General features: G+C 60.8%; 1 protein-coding gene across 1 annotated transcript; it reads left to right on the forward strand.

Moving 5' to 3' along the window:
* Positions 1 to 350: 350 nt before the first annotated feature.
* RAB40B (RAB40B, member RAS oncogene family) lies at positions 351 to 19,978 on the forward strand. The gene is made up of 6 exons (XM_025999997.2): positions 351 to 580; positions 15,104 to 15,164; positions 16,320 to 16,380; positions 16,899 to 16,976; positions 17,593 to 17,815; positions 18,969 to 19,978. The coding sequence occupies exons 1-6, from the start codon at positions 412 to 414 to the stop codon at positions 19,238 to 19,240; spliced, it is 864 nt and encodes a 287-aa protein (XP_025855782.2). The 5' UTR covers positions 351 to 411; the 3' UTR covers positions 19,241 to 19,978.
* Positions 19,979 to 20,166: the final 188 nt, after the last annotated feature.

Raw genomic sequence — 20,166 nt, forward strand, 5'->3', positions numbered from 1 at the left:
CAGGCGACCTGGTTCTGGCCTCCCGGCTGCACGTCCGCCAACCGAACCGGCCCCGCCAAGTCTGCAGGTGGCCGCGCGTGGAGGGCGCAGCAGCCGGGCGGCCAGGCCCCGCCCCGGCCCCGCCCGGCCCCGCCCACCTCCGGACCTCATTGGCTGGGGCCGTCACAGCCGCGTCTCGCCCCGCCCCGCTCCGCCCCGGCCTCGCCCCCGGCCGGCAGAGGCGGCGAAGACCAGAGCCTCCCGGGAGGGGCGGAGACGAGGGCAGATGGACGGGCAGCGCAGCCAATGAGCGTGCGCAGCCGCCCTAGCAACTGCGGCTGGCCAATAGCGGGGCGGGGCGGGGCGGGCGGGGCGGGGCTCCGTGCTGTCAGCGGCGGACCGCGGGGCCTCGGTGCCTCCCGCGGGCCGGGCATGGGCGCAGGCGGCGGCGGCCGCACGATGAACACCCTGGGCAGCCCGGTCCGCGCCTACGACTTCCTGCTCAAGTTCTTGCTGGTGGGCGACAGCGACGTGGGCAAAGGCGAGATCCTGGCGAGCCTGCAGGATGGCGCGGCCGAGTCCCCCTACGGCCACCCGGCGGGTGAGCGCGGGGCCGGGACCCGGGAGCAGAGCCCGGGGGGATCGCGGTGAGGGGGGGCGGGAGCGCACGGCGGGGGCCTGGGAGCGCACCGGGGGGGGAGGGGGGCCGGGAGCTCGCGGTGGGGGGGGGCCCCGGGAGCGCACGGGGGGCGGAGGGAGGGGGGCCGGGAGCTCGCGGTGGGGGGGCGGGAGCGCACGGCGGGGGCCTGGGAACGCACCGGGGGGGAGGGGGGCCGGGAGCTCGCGGTGGGGGGGCGGGAGCGCACGGGGGGGCCTGGGAGCTCGAGGTGGGGGGCCGGGAGCGCACGGGGGGGGCCTGGGAGCGCACCGGGGGGGGGGAGGGGGACCGGGAGCTCGCGGTGGGGGGGCGGGAGCGCACGGGAGGGGCCGGGAGTGCACGGGGGGGGGGCCTGGGAGCGCACGGGGGGGGGGAGGGGGGCCGGGAGCTCGCGGTGGGGGGCCGGGAGCGCACGGGAGGGGTCCGGGAGCGCACGGGGGGGGCCGGGAGCGCACGGGGGGGGACCGGGAGCTCGCGGGGGGGGGCCGGGAGCTCACCGGGGGGGGGCTGGGGTCCTGGCGGCGGGCTGGGAGGGGGCGGGCGGGGCCGGGCGGGGAGCCCGCGGGGGCCCAGAGAGCGCGCGGGGGGCCGGGGGGCGTGGAGCGGCGGAGCGCAAGGGCCCGGGGGAGCGCGCCGAGGAGCCGGGGGCGCCGCGGCCGGGGAGGCCCTCGCCCAGGGGCGCAGAGCCAGGCGGTGGAGCGCGCGAAGGGCCGGGATCCAGGGGCTTGGGGCCCTCGGCCTGAGTCGGGCGCGCGCTCCGCAGGAGGCCGGGCTGCACCCCGGGTCCGCGCGTGGGGAGCGCGGCACGTGGGTCTGCGGTCTCCCCGAGGTCCGCTTCCCCGCGCAGCCAGCGGCCGGGCAGGGCTCTGGGGTACCTCGGCCCCGGCGGAGGCGGGCGGACCACGCAGGTGGGCTTTGGGGAGGAGGTAGGAGGCCGCGAGCGCGTTTGGAGAGGATGCGTGGGGGTAGCGGAGCGCGCGGGAGGGGACGGGGCCGAGGCTCCCAGGTGGAGGCTCTGCGCGTGGGAGGGCTGGAAGCCGAGGGGAGAGGAAGCAAGAGAACTAACCAGCCTGGAGAGGCTCCTCCGCCGCAAACAGCCCCCGGGGGCAAGAAGCCCAAATGACCCTGGGGAATGCGGCCTGAGGGCGGGAAGGGAAGCACCAGGTAAAGGGAAGGAGCGAGGGTTCAGGTGGCGGAGAAGCCACAGGGCTCAGGGAGGGCAGGGGGCGGAGGATCCTCAAAGCTGGGGTCTGGGGGTCAGAGGGTCAGAGGCCCCAAGGCGGTGTGCGGCGTTAGGAGGGAGAGACTGCCAGGGAGGCCAGTGAGGTGGGCATCCAGCTGGACCAGCGGGCAGGGGCCGAGTCAGGTCTTCACCCGGGCAGGCCACTCTGACGGTGCGGGTGGCTGCAAAGGGCACCTGCCTTCCATCACCTGTCAGCCCTTGTGTCGGAGGCTCCAGGTGCACCTCCAACACGGGTATCTCCTGGGCTTGCAGTCGGGGTCTCCAGGAGCAGAGGAGGGCGGCCCAGCAAGGGGTCTGTTGATGTTCAAGCCAGCAGGTGTGCTTCCTGCCCTGACCAGGGTAGAATTGAGGCGACGGTCCAGAGGAGGACGTCCTGGGTCCAGAGGACCTCAGCAGCAAATGAACTTGAGTTGAGGCAAGAGGGGCAGGGTGCAGGGCAGTTTGCGGGGTGAGGGACGTGAAGGGAAACAGTGGTCAGCAGAGCTGGCAGAGAGGGGAGCCTGGGGCTTCTGAGCAGGGAGGAGAGGCTCGGGTGGAATGGCCTGGGGCGGGCCTGTGGGATTGGAGGTGTTGGGCCGGGGAGAAAGTTGGGAGGAGGTCGGGAAGGTTCCGGAGAACCGATGCCAAGGACCTGGACTATTACTGAGGTTGACGGTGTGAGAGTCAACCTGGGCGCTTGTGAAAATACAGATTCCGTTTCTAATTCCAGATCTGTGTCATCCAAGGTGGTGCCATCAGCCACATGTGATTTTTAAATTTAAAGTAGGGGGATCCCTGGGTGGCTCAGCGGTTTGGCGCCTGCCTTTGGCCCAGGGTGCAATCCTGGAGTCCCGGGATCGAGTCCCGTGTCAGGCTCCCGGCATGGAGCCTGCTTCTCCCTCTGCCTGTGTCTCTGCCTCTATCTCTCTCTGTGTCTATCATAAATAAATCTTAAAAAAAAAATAAAGTAGTTACAATGAAACACAAGTAAAGGTTCCTATGAATCGCGGGTCAAGTGCTCAACAGCGGCCCTAGGCCTGTGACCGTGTGGCAGGGCCCTGCTGGCCGGCGCCGCTCTGGGGCTCGGGCTCCAGGAGGGCAGCGGGTTGTGTCTGCAGTTTCCTCCGCAGGGCCCGGGGCTCAGTGGGTGCAGGAGCTCGCAGAGGTGAAGGAAGACACATGGGGCACATAGAGCACGGCGCTCCTAAAACTGCGTGGCTGGGGGCACGAGCCCCAGTGGGTGAGCGATGTGGGCCGGTGGGAGGAGTGTGGACAGAGTGGGGGTCCTGGTGGTTTGAACAGAGCTTGGGTGGCTCTGCTGCGTTACCTTCTTTCTTGTTATTTGCAGACTGAGCATTTGTAAAAGCAAAGAATTAGCACTTTCCCCCAAAGGTCTTTCTTCCACCCCGAGGGAGGACTTAGGTTAAAAAAGACACTTTCCAGGAAATTTTAAGAAGTTGAAGTCTTTCCCAGTATTATTATTATTATTAAGGACACATTCTACTTTGCATCTGTGCTGGGGGCTTGGGGAGGGAGAGGGCGTTTGCAGCCCGCGCTTCCATCCCCCGCCCGCCCCCATGGCTCTCACTCCCCTGTCCTGGGCCTACCTGCCTGCAGGCCCTCGGCATCAGGTGTTTCCCGGGCTTCGGGGCTTCTGCGCAACAGGAATCCTTTCCCCGCCAGGGTCTGGGACCTCTGCGTTTTGCTCTCCCTCTAATTAGCTACATTTCATTTCCAGCCATTTTCCAGGAAAGGGGCGTATTTCCTGAGCGTTTTCATGTTTGAGGAGATCTGTCCGCTGTGTGGTCCGTGGAGAGTATGCGGGTGGGGTCAGAGGGTGGAAGGTGTCCTCAGGCCGCCTTTCCCCGCCCTCGGCCCCAGGTGAGCCGCGGAGGCCGAGGTCAGCGGAGGCCGAGGTCAGCGTGCGTCAGCGCGGACGCTGGGTGTTGGACCTCAGGCACGCTGTGCACCCTCCGAATTTGCGGATTTCATATTTAACTTCAGGGAAGTTGACTCTGTGGCCCTAAAACACTGTTACATTGACTGGTGTTCGTGCTTCAGGTCTCTTAAGGCTGCTGAGCGGCCCCCACACAGATTTACTATCTGAGTGTCCCTGGCCTGGGGCTGTGTCCTTCCTGGAGGTGCCAGCGGTGAGTCTGCTTGCTTGCCCAGCTTCTAGAACTTTCCTGCACTCCCCGGCTCTGGGCCCCTTCCTGCTGCCGCAGCGGCAGTGTCCACTGCGCTGTACCATCCAACCTGCCTCGGTCTCCCTCCTCTGCTGTTAGGCGCCCTCGTGACAGTGCAGGACGACCTCCGTGGGTGACGGTCACCGGGTCAGCACACCTGGTTCCTCCTTGGCCGTGTAGCCCCGGAGACCCGCGGGTTGTGAGGGTCACAGCGTGGGTACCCCCCCGGGGCGCTGAGGCCACCTGCTCCACCCGCTACCCTCCGGCTGGGTTTCAGTCGCGTTCCACATGCCTCCGCTTCCCTCCGAGGCCCGGACCTGCCTCTCCCTTCTGGATCTCTGTGGGCATCTCAAGCCTTTCCTATTGGTTGCTAACTTTCACTTTAGTAAACTGTTTCTAGACGTTTCTAACTTTTTTTTTTTATTAGTTTAGTGGTGGGGTTGTTTCGGTCTGCAGTTTTTTTTCCTTACTTGTACAATTTTCATTTAAATTTTTTGGGCAGCCCGGGTGGCTCAGTGGTTTAGCGCCGCCTTCAGCCCGGGGCGTGACCCCAGGGTTCCGGGATCGAGTCCCGCATCGGGCTCCCCACAGGGAGCCTGCTTCTCCCTCTGCCTGTGTCTCTGCCTCTCTCCCTGTGTCTCTCATGAATAAATAAATAAAATCTTTAAATAAGTTGTTTTTATTTAAATGATTGATTTCATTTAAAAATCTCTTATTTTACCGGCTTACAGCTTCTGCTGCATTGTTCCACCGCATGAAGTAATCGGGGTGACTGTCCTTTGTTCCTTGGGCCCGTCTCCTTCTACGCTGGGCCCTCCGCGTCTGTCTTTCCTCTGAAGACCTGCTGCAGCGCGGTACCCCCAGAGTAGCCGAGGCCCGAGCCCCCGCGCCGGGGCCCGCAGGGTGGGTGCCCGGCCAGCGCCTTCTCCGGGTGGAGGTGCTGGGGGAGAGGCCTGCACGGCCCAGCCCCGTGGGGACAGTGAGGTCGCGGTGAGGTCGCGGTCCGCCGGGCTCCCGGGCTCCAGCCGGCCCTGCTTCCAGCGCCGCGTTGCCTTCCCTTCTCTGACTGCCGAGTCTGCGTTGGGAGAAGGAAGGAGCTGGAACGGGCAGTAAGTTCTACACCCCCCTTCCTCCCAGCCATTTCCCGCGGAAACTGGGTGTTTTCTGACGACTTTCTCCCGCCGCTCCGCCAGCTTCCTTCTGCCAGCAGGAAAATCCCATCTTTCGGCCTCTGTTCGGTTCCTGGGGACAGCTAATAGTACTGCCGCCGCCCTCCCCGGGCCCAGACGGGACAGGGGCCATCCCGAGGTAGGTCGCGGCGTTAGGCCCCGAGAGGGTGAGTCACGGGCCCAGAGCGCGGGCGGTGGCTGCTGAGGCTGGGCCTGTGGTTCAGAAGCGCCCGGAGAAGTGGCTTCTGTCCGTGAGGACCGCGGCTGCTTTCACTTAGCGACCTCGTCACGGGGCCTTCGCCCGGGCTCTGCCCGGAGACACACGCACGCGGGTGTGCAGACCTCACGGCGACTCTGCCGGTCTCCCTGGGCGGCCCCTTGCAGATTCGAAACACGATTTACAAGACCTTCACTTCCGGGTCTGAGGAGCGCGAAGCCTCCATTCCTCGTCCTCTGCCGTGTGCGGCGCGCTCCTCAGGACGGCCCGCTCCTGCCTCTGCCTCCCGCGGGCCGCACCGGCTCGGCCTCCGCGTGGCCGCCCTTGACGCCTGTCGCGATTGCCTCCGCGTGGCCGAAGCTGTTGAAGCTGCATTGGGTCAGATTTGCTCCTTAGAAGCCGTCATCCAGCCCCGTCTCCCCGCGTCCTGCGGGGCCTCCTCCCTGCAGCGGGGACTGTGCTCGGACCAGGGTGACGCCGACCCCGGAGGACGGGGAGCGGCCCGGCCACGGCGCCGCGGGGGCTGCGGGGTGACAGCCACGTGCTCCTGCCCTGGGCCTGCCGCTCGCACCGCGAACCCCTCGCCCGGCCCCTTGGGGCGAAGAGAAGCAGCGAGCTGTGTCGGAGGCCACGGGGCCCACCGCTGGCATCGCAGGCTGTGCACTTACCTCCCGCTAAGAGATTTTTTTTTTCAGATTTTATTTATGTAGGGATCCCTGGGAGGCTCAGTGGTGGAGCGCCTGCCTTCAGCCCAGGGCGTGACCCCGGGTCCCGGGATCGAGTCCCACATCGACCTCCCCGCAGGGAGCTGCTTCTCTGCCTGGGTCTCTGCCTCTCTCTCTCTCTCTCTCTCTCTCTGTTTCTCACAAAAATCTACGGAGCCAGAATCGTAAATATCTGTATTAAACTCCAGTGGACCCCAATCCAGAAGGCCAAAAGGTGTAACCCTAATGAGGAAAAGAAAGTGGTGAATGTGGAGAACGTTGAATTCACCTCCAGGCTAAGGAATTTCGTTCGTTCGGAAGCAAAGTCTGTTTCTTCAGGTCTAGAGTGAAGCGCGGCCCGGAGGGTGGACCATTGCCTGTGGGTCTAAGTAGCGTCGTGCTGGCCTGACGTCCGGGAGACGCAAAGCCCGAGCCCCCAGGCCTGGGCGTCTGCGCCGGGCCCTGAGCGCCTGTGCGGGGCCAGGCTGGACATTTGTCCATCTCCCGGGGCCACCGCTGCCAGCGACCACAGGCGGGGGCCTGATGGCGGAGGGTGCTTATCCCCTCCGGAGGCCAGGCCTCTGACGTCACGGCGTGGGCAGCCCCCCGCCCCAAGGCTGCAGGGGAGAATAGAATCCCTCCTGGAACCTTCGGCGGCTGCTGCTTGCCTGCCGCCCTGCCCTTTGAATGAGGGAGGGAAGGCCTTGCAAGGGACCTCCGTGTCCTGCCACGCGCGCCCCGCCTCAGCCCTCCCCTGGCAGGTGGGCCAGCGGGCTGGGGCCTGCCGGGAGCTGGCACGGGGACTCCCTCCTTCCTTCCCACGCTGACCTGGCTTCGGCACACGTGGCCCAAAGGATGTGCCCGTGGGTGTGGAGAGCCTGGGGGCAACCAGGGCCTGCTGCGGCGCCCAGCGCTCCCCTGGGCTGTGAGGACCCGGCCGCATGAGCCTGGGAGGCGGCTCCAGGCCCTGGACGCTCTGCTCGCAGACCCACCGGCCTCCACCAGCCTCCGCCCCGACAGGAGCCCCTGCCGCCACCCACGCAGACGTCTTCAGTGGGCTTTCCCGGGCAGCCCGTGTGCTTGTGCCTGGTCGGCTGCGGTGCTGACTGCCCAGCACCTCCCTGGCGGGCGCCTCACCCCCTCCCTCTATCCATGGTAACAAACAGGCGCCCCTCGCCCTCTGATGCTTAGTGCCTGGGACCACAGTGACTGACCATGAAGTAAGGCCCCGCGTCTTCCCCACGAATGGGGAAGGGGAGTGCGGGGTGGTTCATCCTAAACCATCCTCAGGAGCGCAGGCAGGTGAGCGGGTTTACTGTCCGCCTTTGGGCCACTCACTCAGCGGGCATGGCCGTGCCCAGGGACGAGAGCATCTCCCCCCAGGTGTCATGTCACCCCAGCTTCTGCAACGCCAGAGGTCGGGGCTCCTTCTGAAGACACGTGCAGCCCCCGTGCGCGGGAACAGGCCAGGACACAGCACTGCCGGCTGACCAAGCAGCCCGACTGCCCCGGACAGGAGGCGTTGGGGCCCTGGGCGCACAGTGCCCCCCGGGCCGGGAGGGCAGCCCCTGGCTGACGTGGGCTTTCCGCAAACGGGCCAATACATCAAGAACCGGGCACTTTAACGTCAAAGATGCTGCTGCCCTCATTTCTTTCCTGGACGATGGTGAAGACTTCCCGGCCGTGCAAAGTAGGGAGGGAACAGGGAGGATGGCCCAGCAGGGCTGGCCCGCCACGCCCCGTCGGTGGTCTGAGTGCAGGTCCCCCGGGACCAAAGCTGAGGGGCGGCCCCGAGCCACAGTGAGGGCAGCCCTGTGAATGGGACGTGTTGCGACTCTGGAGACAGAGGCTGTTTCCTGGCCACACCCGAGGAAAGGTTCAGAGGCGTTCTTGGCTACTCCGGGTGTCGCTGGTGGTGGGCGCGCGGGGTGCCGGGCCCCACGCTGTGAGAATCCGGGGCTCCCGATGCAGCTGGCCAGCGCCGAGCACCGGGCGCCCAGGGCCACGGTAGCGTGACGGGCGTCTGACCCCGGCCGGGCACACGGGAAAACCTAGCTCCCGAGTGGGGAGCGAGTGGCTCCGGGCCGCGAGGGGCAGGAGCTGTGTGGACGAGTGACCGGAGGCCCCTGGACCGTCCCTCTTCCGGGAGCAGCTGAAGCCACCGCTCTGTTGTGTCAAAGAGGAAAACAAGGAAGGAGAAACATTCAGGGAACGTACTTCCCCAAGGAGATCTGCCAAGAGATGACGGCCCTTCGCTCCAGTCTCTGCCGCTGCGTGAACGCGATGATCGCACCTCGAGTCCCCGACTAGAATGTGACTTGCTCTCAGAGCCATCTGGTCGCTTGGGGCCGCCCCGCGCCCTCCCCGCCCTCGGCTTCCCCTCCAGAGGGTCCCTCCGACCCCGAGAGCCAAGCACAGCCAGCTCAGGGAAGAACCGTGAGCATTTGTCTTCTTTGAGGCGAGGGTCACATCATATAATTGTATTTTTATTTATTTTCAGTGTTTCAAGATTTTTTTAAATTTTTTTTAATTTTTATTTATTTATGATAGTCACAGAGAGAGAGAGAGAGAGAGAGAGGCAAAGACACAGGCAGAGGGAGAAGCAGGCTCCATGCACCGGGAGCCCGACATGGGATTCGATCCCAGGTCCCCAGGATCGCGCCCTGGGCCAAAGGCAGGTGCTAAACCGCTGCGCCACCCAGGGATCCCGTTTCAAGATTTTTAAGTGACGTCTACGACCAAAGCAGGGCTCAAACTCACGACCCTGAGATCAAGGGTCGGCCGCTCCTCTGGCTGAGCCAGGCCGGGTCCCAAAGGGAACGATCTTAAAGTGAGTGAGCAAGTGGCGCTTGGCTCGCCCACAGCCTGGCGCAGCCGCCACCGCCGCAGAGCATGTGCCCGCCCCCCCCAGGGAAGCCCCCTCCCCGCCTCCAGCAGGCCCGGCTCTGCTTTCTGATGTTTTCATTCAGCATCAGACACACGTCTCCAGAGTCAGCTACTCAAAGATGAACATGTTTGTAAGTGATATTTAACCAATATTTACACCAGAAGAGAATTCTGCTATGTGACGGCACACATTTAACGCCTGCTCACTCACTAAAATAGAAGTAAGCAGGTGGTGCATGAGCTGAACTAAATTATTTATTCATCATGCGGAGCTAAAAGTGGAGTGAATGGCTTGGCATTTGACGCTTCCTTTTTTTTTTTTTTAAAGAAGGCTAAAATTATATCTCTCCTCCGCGTTATTCTGACTCACTCAATGAGCATTCCAACAGGCTTTGTTCTAGAAGGTTTTGCGTGTTTTTATTTCATTCTGATGGACAGAGTTTTCAGGGAATCCGTGGAGTGCTGCGAACATGAGTCCTGATCCCCTCCGTGACACTGCGGATGTCCAGGTGTGGAGGCAGCCACAGTCGGGGAGGGGGAGCTAGGAGAAGTAGGAGGAGAGAGAACAGGACCCAGGGCAGGGATGAAAGGGAAAGGTCCAGGACACGAGCTTGTGGGGGCAGGAGACTCTGGCCACAGAGGGGGGTCGGCGGCGGAGACCCGGGCCTTCGGGAAGGGTGAAGCTTTGGCTGAGGTGAGGCCGCTGCCGGGGTAGGCGCGCAGGCTGTAACGTAGCCGTGGCACGTGCGCTGTAGCAGGTGGTAGGGGAAACTGAGGCACGGGGGAGCACCAGCAAACCGCTGCCTGTCAGGACTGGGATTTGATCCCCGGCCCCACTGAGCTCCTCTGTGTGGGGCCTTTGCAGCTGGGAACCTACGTGGTCCAGCGGCCGTGGCCCGTCTCCACTCCCACCTTCCCCACCGGGAGAAACCAAGGCACACATCGCAGGGGGAAGCAGCGCTTTCTCAAGCTTTATCTCCCACCCCGCTTGCGCCACCCACCCCATCCCCAAGTCTCCACTCTGGGAGGTGCTGCCTGTGGGGCGCGGCGTGCGAGAGACCTGGAGAAGGTGGGGACTCGCGGCTCCAGAGGAAACCACTAGGTCGGTGTTCCCGGGGTCAGGGGCCGGGGTCAGGGGTGAGGGTGAGCCTAGCGGAGGGGCAGGTTATTCAGCAGGGCCGTTCTGATGGGAGCTGGCACCTGAGTCACTGAGTTCAGGGTCAGTCACATGGGCTAATGTGGAGCTGGGTTCCCTTTTAAGTTCTTGTTCACTGCTAGTGAAAGTCTGAGACACGGGTCAGCGTACGTTGTTCTGGGAAGATGTTAACCCATTATCTTTTATAGCTTTTTCCAGGATTTGTATGTCAGACATTTTCTGTTCCTCTCTCCACTCACTGTGCTTTGTGGGTTTTCTATCGGACTGGACATTTTTGGTGCAAACAAAAAGTCAGCTCCACAAGACAGTATGGTCCTGGCACAAAAACAGACACCCCGATCGATGGAACAGAGCAGAGAACCCAGACAAGGACCCTCAACTCTACAGTCAACTCATCTTCGACAAAGCAGGAAAGAATATCCACTGGAAAAAAGACAGTCTCTGCAGCAGATGGTGTTGGGAAAATTGGATAATCATATGCAGGAGAACAAAACTAGCCACTTTTTTGCACCAGACACAAAAACAAATTCAAAATGATAATTAAAGACCTAAATGTGAGGCAGGAAACCATCCAAATCCTAGAGGAGAACACAGGCAGCCGCCTCTCTGACCTCGGCCACAACAACTTGCTAGACGCGTCTCCAGGGGCAAGGGAAGCAAAAGCAAACATGAACTATTAGGACTTCATCAAGATAAAAGGCTTCTGCACGGTGAAGGAAACAACAAAACTAAAAGATACCCTACAGAATGGGAGGAAATATTTGCAACATATTGGATAAAGGACTAGTATCCAGAATCTATAAAGAATTCATCAAAATTAACACCCCCAAAAATAAATAATCCAGTTAAAAATGGGCAGAAAACATGAACAGATATTTCTCCAAAGAAACGTCCATACAAACGGCCAACAGACACTTGAAGAAATGCTCAGCGTCACTCAGCATTGGGGAAATACAAATCAAAACCACAACGAGATCCCACCTCACAGCAGTCAGAATGGCAAAAATGAACAAGTCAGGAAACCACAGATGTTGGCGAGGATGCGGAGAAGGGGGAGCCCTCTTGCCCTGTTGGTGGGAACGTGAACTGGTGCAGCCACTCTGGAAAACAGTGTGGAAGGTTCAAGAAGTTAAAAAATAGGGCTACCCTACGACCCAGCAATTGCACTACTGGGGATTTATCCCAAAAGATACAAAAATAGTTATTTGAAGGGGCACACGCACCCCAATGTTTATGGCAGCATTATCAACAATAGCTAAATTATGGAAAGAGCCCAGATGTCCATCCACAGATGAATGGATAAAGAAGATTGGTGTGTATACAATGGAGTATTACTCAGCCATCAAAAGAATGAAATCTTGTCATTTGCAACAACGTGGATGGAACTGAAGGGTATTATGCTGACTGAGTAAGTCAGTCAGAGAAAGACAAATTCCTATGATCTCACTCATGTGGAATTTAAGAAACAAAACAGATAAACATCAGGGAAGGGAAGGAAAAATAAAAAAAAAAAAGATAAAAACAGAGAGAGAGAGAGGCAAACCATAAGAGATTCTTAACTATAGAGAACAAACGGAGGGTTGCTAGAGGGGGGGCGGTGGGAGGATGGGGTCACTGGGTGGAGTCACTTGTGGAATCACTAAATTCTATTTCTGAAACCAATACTACGCTATATGTACTAACTTGAATTAAAAAAAAAAAAAGTCAGCTCCAAGCAGCTTAAGTGAAGAGGAGTTTACGGCCTGGCCTGCCTGGTAGTTGAAGGGCAGGCCTCCTTTGAGGCTAGGCTGGGTCCTGGTGCCTGAGCCTTTCAGGATGCTCTACTGCTCTCTCCCCATCTGTGTTATCTTACTTCCCAGCTCATCTTCCACCTGGTGAGCCCTGAACTGTATGATTGCTGCAAGGTATGACGCCAAAGTGGAGAAAGTGGTGAAAGCCGGTCCCTCTTTGGTGTTCTAGGGTCACTGGTTTTTATATATCGTCTATCACTGAGTTGTTGTCTGCAGAAGGCAGTCCGGTAGGAGCTGTGCAGCCATGGCCAGAAGCAGAACCTCAAAAGGGAGCAATCCAAAAACAATAAAGATCTTGGAAATTGAAAATGTGATGGAATAAAAATTTCAGAGGAAGGATAAAAGAGAACATTGAGACCATTTTCCAGAATGTTGAAAAAAAGAGAGAGAAGCAAAATAAGAGACACTAAGAAAATCGTGGAGTAGGTTCAGGAGGCCCAACATCTTATTAACAAAACCCGAGCGGGACACCTGGGTGGCTAAGCATCTACCTTCAGCTCAGGATGTGATCCTGGAGACCGGGGATCGAGTCCCACATTGGGCTCCCTGCATGGAGCCGGCTTCTTCCTCTGCCTGTGTCTCTGCCTCTCTCTCTCTGTGTGTCTCTCATGAATAAGTAAAATCTTAAAAAAAAAAAAAAAGAAAACTGGAAGAACTTTTAGGGATGCATTAGTGCTAAATGCAGAGAAAACTAAGCAAGTAAACAAAAAGGCAATTTATAATTCTAGTAAAAACAAAAAGTTGTATGTGAAGGACATATGAACACAGGATACCACGTGGTCCAGCCACAGATACTGTTTACTTGGTCATATTGATGTAAAATTGGACATTGATCTAGCTAAAATGCAAATAACTAAACTGTGTGTGTGTGTGTGTGTAAGGGAGAGAGAAGTATGTGGAGTAAGTCAATGAAAGAGACCTGCATCTTCACCTTCCACCGTGGGAATTGGATTAACGCCTAAACCTGAAAAGTCAGGAAGTAGGAATACAAGTATGTTGTTTGCAAATTTGGAGATACATAGCAGAAGAAATACAGAAAAGTGGTGGACTGTGGACCGGGACCTGTCATTTTCCATGTTAAGTCTCTGACACTTGATCCCATGTGCATCTATGACGGCTGCAACCAAAAACCAAGCACAGGGGGATCCCTGGGTGGCTCGGCGGTTTAGCGCTGCCTTCAGCCCAGGGCATGATCCTGGAGACCCGGGATCGAGTCCCGTGTCGGGTTCCCTGCACGGAGCCTGCTCCTCCCTCTGCCTGCGTCTCTGCCTCTCTCTCTCTGTGTCTCTCATGAATAAATAAAATATTAAAAAAAAAAAGCACAGGTTTAAAAATACAAGGGTGCTTGGGACGGCCTGGCTGGCTCGGTTGGTGGTGCATGCAACTCTTGATCTAAGGGTGGTGAGTTCAAGGTCCATGTTGGGTGGAGAGATTACTTAAAATAAAACAAAACAAAACGGGGGAAAAAAGCCTAACCCTTTAAAATTCTTTTAAATTTATGAAAACTTATTTTTTTTATTGTGGACCTAAAAAATAAGTACATGAGGACGTTTTGTGAGTCAAAGGAGCCAACCCAATCCAAACAGTGGGTGCACCTCCCAGGTCAAAGATGGAGCAGCTCTGCAGCCCGTGAGCGCCGAGAGCCCCCCGCCAAAGCCCGGCTCCGTGGGCGCCTGCTCGCTGCTGCACGCGGGGGCACGGCCGTGGGGGTTCGGGGCGGGAAGGAAACATTCTGAAATTAACTCTGAAGTCAGTCTCCGGGTGGGCTTTTGACTGCTTCTACACGTTCGATGGGCGCGTCCTGCGTGTGTATCATGCGGCCGTACCCTCTTTAGCACATGGTCCGCTTGATGCCTGCATGTGCACGGACCCTATTACAGGCAAGCGCCTCGTGCTCGGTTACGCGTGTGTCGCACGTCTGTCACTGTGCGCAGCACCGATACTGCGAAAGCGAGACGGCGGACGTTGGTTGCCCCTCAGATGCCTCAGCGGGACCTTGAGGGGCTGTGAAGAGCCCTTGGGGTCACTCCAAAGGGTCATCTCTCGGAGCCTGAAGCTGCCGACCCGGGATGTCTGCGCTCTGCCCCGACTCTGGGCACTGTCCCCTCAGGATGCAAAGCCAGCCCGGTGTCACCTTCCACCGTGCACACCCAGGGATGCGCTCAGCCTTTGTTATTTTTAAAAATATTTTATTTATTTATTCCTGAGAGACACAGAGAGAGGCAGAGACCCAGGCAGAGGGAGCAGCAGGCTCCCTGCGGGGAGCCCGACGCGGGACTCGATCCCGGGAACCCGGGGTCTCGCCCTGGGCCGGAGGCGGACCCTCAATGGCTGAGCCCCCCACCCCGTGTCTCGCGCTCAACCTACTTGAAAGACAGGACGGTTCGTGGATGTGCTGTTCTTTCTCGGGGCTTTGTGGGGGCGCCGAAGCCTCGGCATGGCCATCTGTCCTGGATCACGCCCTGGGCCAGGCATCCTGCTTTTTCTGATTTTAGAAGAAAAACACATGCTCCTTGGAGAAACTTGGCAACAGGGAAAGATTGGGATAAACAAACATAAATGCACTCCAGAAACTTCCGGGTGGACGTGGGCTGCTCCTCGGTGTCGCCCGCCTCCCGCCCCCCCGCACACACACGCACAAATACACGCGGGGTTTATCTTTACACAGTCGCAGTAACTCTTCGTATCTCATTTCCCACATGACACGTTTCAGTTCACGTCCTTAGTGTGATAACCTGGGGACCCGATCTGGGTTTAGCCTGGGAGTGCAGCTTAGGGGAGCAGCCCCAGGACAGGAGGTGGGGTCATGGAGGCCAGAGGCCAGTCAGGGTCCCCCCCACCCAGGCCAATCGGTTCCAGACCAGAGTCCCCGACCTGGTCCCCTGGCTGTGCTGTGCATGCATCGGGCAGCGGGTCGGGCCGCGAGGGACGGGAAGGCCGAGGCCCCACGGAGGGGGCGGGGGGCAGGGCCGAGCGAGTCCAGGAGACCCAAGCAGGGTCCAGTCCGTCCACCTCGAAAACTGTGACTGTGCCGGGTGGGAAGTCCTTTCTGTCCCCCAGGAGGGTTCTCTTCTCCGGTGCGTGGGCTTGAGAGTGACCTCGAGGCCAGCTGCACTAAGCTGCTCCCCTCCCCCAGGCATCGACTACAAGACCACCACCATCCTGCTGGACGGCCGGAGGGTGAAGCTGCAGCTCTGGTGAGTCGAGGCCCCCGGCCCCCACAGACCCAGGGCCTCCCTGGTACCAGGAGGGGCCACGCATGTGACGGGGACAGACCTCAGCAGGTGTGGGAGGTTGGGAGCAAGTCGCCCTCGCCCGGGTCTGAACGGGCCTCTATCTCCGCCCCCCACCCCCCGGCACCCCTGGCTCTGAGGTCTGGGTCACCCCCGGCCTCTGCCCCTCCAGCTCCGGGTTGGGGGGAGAATCAGGCTTTCCTGCTTTGACCGTCCACTGGGTTGGCCGCCCCCCCTGCAACCTGCCTGACGACTGTCCCCATGTTACCCCTGCCCCTGGACCACCTGCATGGCTTTCTGTGCCTGGACATGCCTAAGCCCCATGAGCTGGACGCCCCTCTGCTGCCATCCGCAGGTGCCCCTGCCCGGGGAGGTCAGCACCCGGCCCCTTCCCGCTGCCCAGCCCCCGAGGATGTTCGGGGTTGTGGGTACGGCCCTGCCTGGTGTTCTCTGAGCTCCCCGCTGCCGTGGGTCCACAAGGTCCAGGTGTCCTGCCCTCGCCTCTTGTCGCCCGACCCCTGCCTGCTGTGCCCGCCACCTGCCACCCCTGTCCAGGCCTGAGGCCTGCAAGGCCAGGGCTTCTCTCTCCCGGGAGACCATTGGGCCCCACTCTCAGCCCATCCCTCCCGCACGCCACCCCCAAGCGCCCACTAGACCTTCCTACAGACTCCCTGTCTCGCGTGAGCAGCGTGTCCTAGCAGGGCCCACCCTCTCGGTCAACAGCGGCATGTGCGCCCCCTCGGCTGCTCCGGCCCCCCGGGTTCGCCCTCATGTGCGGCGGGTGTTCCCACCTGGCGAGAGCCCCGGGCTCCCTGCAAAGCCAGTGGTTGGCGTCCCAGGCCTGCCTCCTTGCCCTCGACGGCTCCTCACCCCCGGATCCGGCGCGGGCCCTGCAGAACCTCGGGCCCGCCGCCCCCTCCCCCCCCCCTCGGCTCCTTGAGGACTCAGAAGGCAGGCCCGGGTCACCACCTGCGGGGGGGGGGGGTGGGGGGAGCCATTCATACTGAGGATAGGCCTGGAGCTGCAGCCCACCCTCGTCCCTGCGTCCCCGTGCAGCACGTTTGCTCGGCTCCGGGGCAGCCGTGATTTCCTCTCACTGGCCTCCACCGTCTTTTGCAGGGACACCTCCGGGCAGGGAAGATTTTGTACCATATTCCGCTCCTACTCCCGGGGCGCACAGGTAACACCCCCGAGCCGGGAGGTCGGCCTCACCGAGTATGACCCCGCGCGGCTCTCTAGTGGGCACCTGGAGGGCAGGGCGGCTCTGGCCTGGGGACTGGTGCAAGGTCTGCAAGAGGCCCTTCTTCAGCCCAGAGGCACGGTGGTGCCTGCGTGTGCCTGCGGCCGTGCGTGTGCCCGTGTGCACGCTCAGGGGAGCGCTCCGTCCAGGGGGTGGCCCTGCAGTCCCCCACATGCCGCGTCCCTAGAGCGGTTGCTGGACATGGGGGATGCGGTGCCCATGCCCACCTCACCTGGACATTTGGGGGTTCACTGACGAGCTCCTGAAATACCACCAGGAATGACTATTTAGCTGCTCTACTTGGTAGATAAGTAAGAATAATAGGTTTTCTGTTAAAATAAGTAAACTGGTAGTTGAGCTGGTTGTGAGCCCGTGACCGAGTCGCCTGTGGCCCGGCCGGCGCGGCCCCGAGCTGTGCCCGCCTGTCCCGCAGGTGAGCCCGGTGCCTCTCCCCGCAGGGCGTAATCCTGGTCTATGACATCGCCAACCGCTGGTCCTTTGATGGCATCGACCGGTGGATCAAGGAGATCGACGAGGTACGACCCGGTGTGGCAGGCGCCGTCCGCGTGGCGTGTGGGGGGTGGGCACGTGGCCCAGACACGAGGCTCTGGCAGCATGCAGGCAGTCACCTCCCAGAACAGCATGGGCCCTCATGTGGGGACCCACCCGGCCTGCAGTGTGGATGCTTCCTGGGCCACCGGACGGCCAGTGTGGACGCGGAGGGGTCAGAACCGCCCCGTGGCACGGCTGTCCCGCCGCCTGCCCAAACACGTTGCCGGAAACAACAGGAATCTATTGTCTCGCAGTTTGGAGGCCAGAAGTCCAAAATCCAGCGTCGACAGGGCCGGCTCCCTCCCAAGGCCCCAGGGGAGGGTCCTTCCCGCCCCCTGTAGCCTCTGCCAACACACGGTGTGCGCCCCGTGAGTCCCGTGTCCCCTCCTCCCCTGACAAGGACACCAGTGACTGGCTTTAGGGCCCCCCCCAACCTAGTCTTCACTAAGCACATCTGCAAAGACCCTGCCTCCGTAGGACACGGTCCGTGGTTCTGGGTGGGCACGAGTCCGGGACAGTGCATTTGCCTGTGCGCCCAGTGGTGCCAGCCAGCACCAGATCTGGCGCAGGTAACCCGCTTGCCTCTCTCTCGCCCTGCAGCATGCCCCTGGGGTCCCTAAAATCCTGGTGGGGAACCGGCTGCACCTGGCCTTCAAGCGGCAGGTCCCCACGGAGCAGGCCCAGGCCTACGCGGAGCGCCTGGGCGTCACGTTCTTCGAGGTCAGCCCCCTGTGCAACTTCAACATCACGGAGTCGTTCACGGAGCTGGCCAGGACCGTGCTGCTGCGGCACGGGATGGACCGGCTCTGGAGGCCCAGCAAGGGTAGGCACCTCCTCCCGCCCCGGGCCGCCTCCCACCCGCGTCCACCCTCCGAGTAAATGCGTTTAATCTGAGAGAAATCACTAGAACGTTTCTGTCGGGAAGTTCACGAGAGGCATTTCTGTGTGGGCGCAGAGGCGGAGGCGCGTGTGCACAGGCGCTGGGCAGGCGCCCTGCGCCCACGGTTCTGGGAAGAGCACCGCGTCGGGAATGACTCACTTTAACTCATTTTGTTTGCAAAGAGGGGAGCTTGAGAGGAGCATCGAGCGCTGTTGGCAGTCTCTAACCTGAGGCTGGAAACTGCTCAGAGCCTCGGTGTCAATCCACCCGAACGCCTGTGCCGACTCCGTCCACCTTGCGGGGACCCCGCTGGGACAGCCGCTGTGGATTTCCTCTGACACCCCCGTCAGCAGGCGACTGTCACAGGAAGGAAAGACAAGCTAGTCGTAGAGTGGGGCAGCACGAGGTTGAGGGAGCAAAATCCGATTCTTTTAATCAGGGATTCTCGGCCGCAGCCCTGCCTCCAGCTTGGACGGGAGGTTTCCCGGGGGGTCAGTATGTGCACCCCGCCTCCAGCTGTGGATGGACACCCAGTGTCCCGCGGAGTCGAAACCACCCCCAGCTGAGAGCCACGGTGCCAAGAGAGCTCCTGCTGGGCCCCCCGGGCCTGACCTTCGGGCCTAGGAGGTGGCAGCTGTGCCAGGAGGCCCCCCATCTCCATCCCGGGGGGCCTGACCCACGAAGAATGGTGGAGACGAGAGCCAAGTATTGGCTTCCGAGGCGTGCTCTCGAACATGCCCCTGTACAGCTGGTCACACGTGGGAGGGCGGTCACCCTGACACCCGGGGTCTCTCACCCCACGCCGCGGTCAGGCGAGTCCTGGGGGAGGACCTCAGCAGCCGCCATCTCCCCTCCGGGTCTGCCCACCTTGGGGCCTGGAGGGAGGGCAGCCGGGTCTCCAGTCCAAGGCACCTGAGGCCGGGTGGCCGGGTGGCCGGGTGGCCGGTGGGCGTGTCCCGAGGGCCGGGAGCGGGCGCGGCGGGCTGAGAGCCCGGCCCGGGGCGTGCGGCAGGGAGGCCGTGAGGCGGCAGGTCCACCCTGGCGTCGCTCTGTGTCGGGCACGTGAACTAAACTCGGTTTCCTTTCCTTCCCCAAGTGCTGAGCCTGCAGGACCTGTGCTGCCGAGCGGTGGTGTCCTGCACACCTGTGCACCTGGTGGACAAGCTCCCGCTGCCCATGGCCCTGAGGGGCCACCTCAAATCCTTCTCCATGGCCAGCGGCCTCAACGCCAGGATGATGCACGGCCGCTCCTACTCCCTCACCGCCAGCTCCACGCACAAGAGGAGCGGCCTCCGCAAGGTGAAGGCCGCCCGGCCGCCGCAGAGCCCACCCAAGCGCTGCCCCAGGAACAGCTGTAAGGTCTCCTGAAGCAGGAGCACGGACGGGCCTCCAGGAGAGGCTGGGCAGTCCCGCGAGGGACAGGGACAGGGACAGGGTGGCGGGAGCCCGCTCCAGGGCCGGGAACGCACCTGCCGATCGCTCCTGCGACCCAGCCGCTCCGAGCGCTGAGGACACAGCTTGACTCCGATGCTTCTCCGCGGACAAGCACGAAGCTCTCGTTTGACACGCGTGTTTGTCCGGGGGCTTGGCTCTCGACGACACCGGCGCGGCCTCCCTCGTAGACCTGCTTTGGAGGTGCGGCGGCTCACGCAGTGACTGTGAGGTGCAGCGACTCTGGAAAGCAGCGGGAGAGAGAGATCACCCTCGACCCCACGACCTCACGAGGGCCCTTTGTGAACCTGCAGTTCACACCCACGCGCTCGTGGACGGGCGAGGCAGGAGTCGGAGATCACGCTCGGCCGTTCCGTCCAGCTCGGGTCTGACACGGATTTGATACAGTTTTTGCTATGTTATTTACCATGTTTGGGGATTAATAAGTGATTTATATGCATATTTTTCTGTAAATCTACATTTTTTTGTACAAGACGTTCCATAGGTTATGAAACTAAGGGAAGAAAATGCCAAAGATACCTCTAGTTGCGTCGAGTCACAACACATCCAGATCGGCAAGGAAACTACCGTTTGGGCCGTTTCGGTAAGGAATGCAGTGCGCCCTGTTGTTGAAGAACATGTTTCTGGACAATAAAATGCGTACCTGTTTCTTTAGGGCCGTCGGCTGGTCCTTTCTGATTCTGATCATATTACTGATCACCAGGCAGGGTCTCAGCTTCCTGGGGGTACCTGCCTGACATCTCCCTGCAGCAGCGGGAGGTTACTACAGGGAATCAAAAAAAAAAAAAAAAAAAGAAAGAAAGAAAAACTATCAATGAGAAGATGCCCAGGTGTTCTCAGTT

The sequence above is a fragment of the Vulpes vulpes genome, chromosome 2 (assembly GCF_048418805.1).
Source record: "Vulpes vulpes isolate BD-2025 chromosome 2, VulVul3, whole genome shotgun sequence".
Taxonomy (NCBI): domain Eukaryota; kingdom Metazoa; phylum Chordata; class Mammalia; order Carnivora; family Canidae; genus Vulpes; species Vulpes vulpes.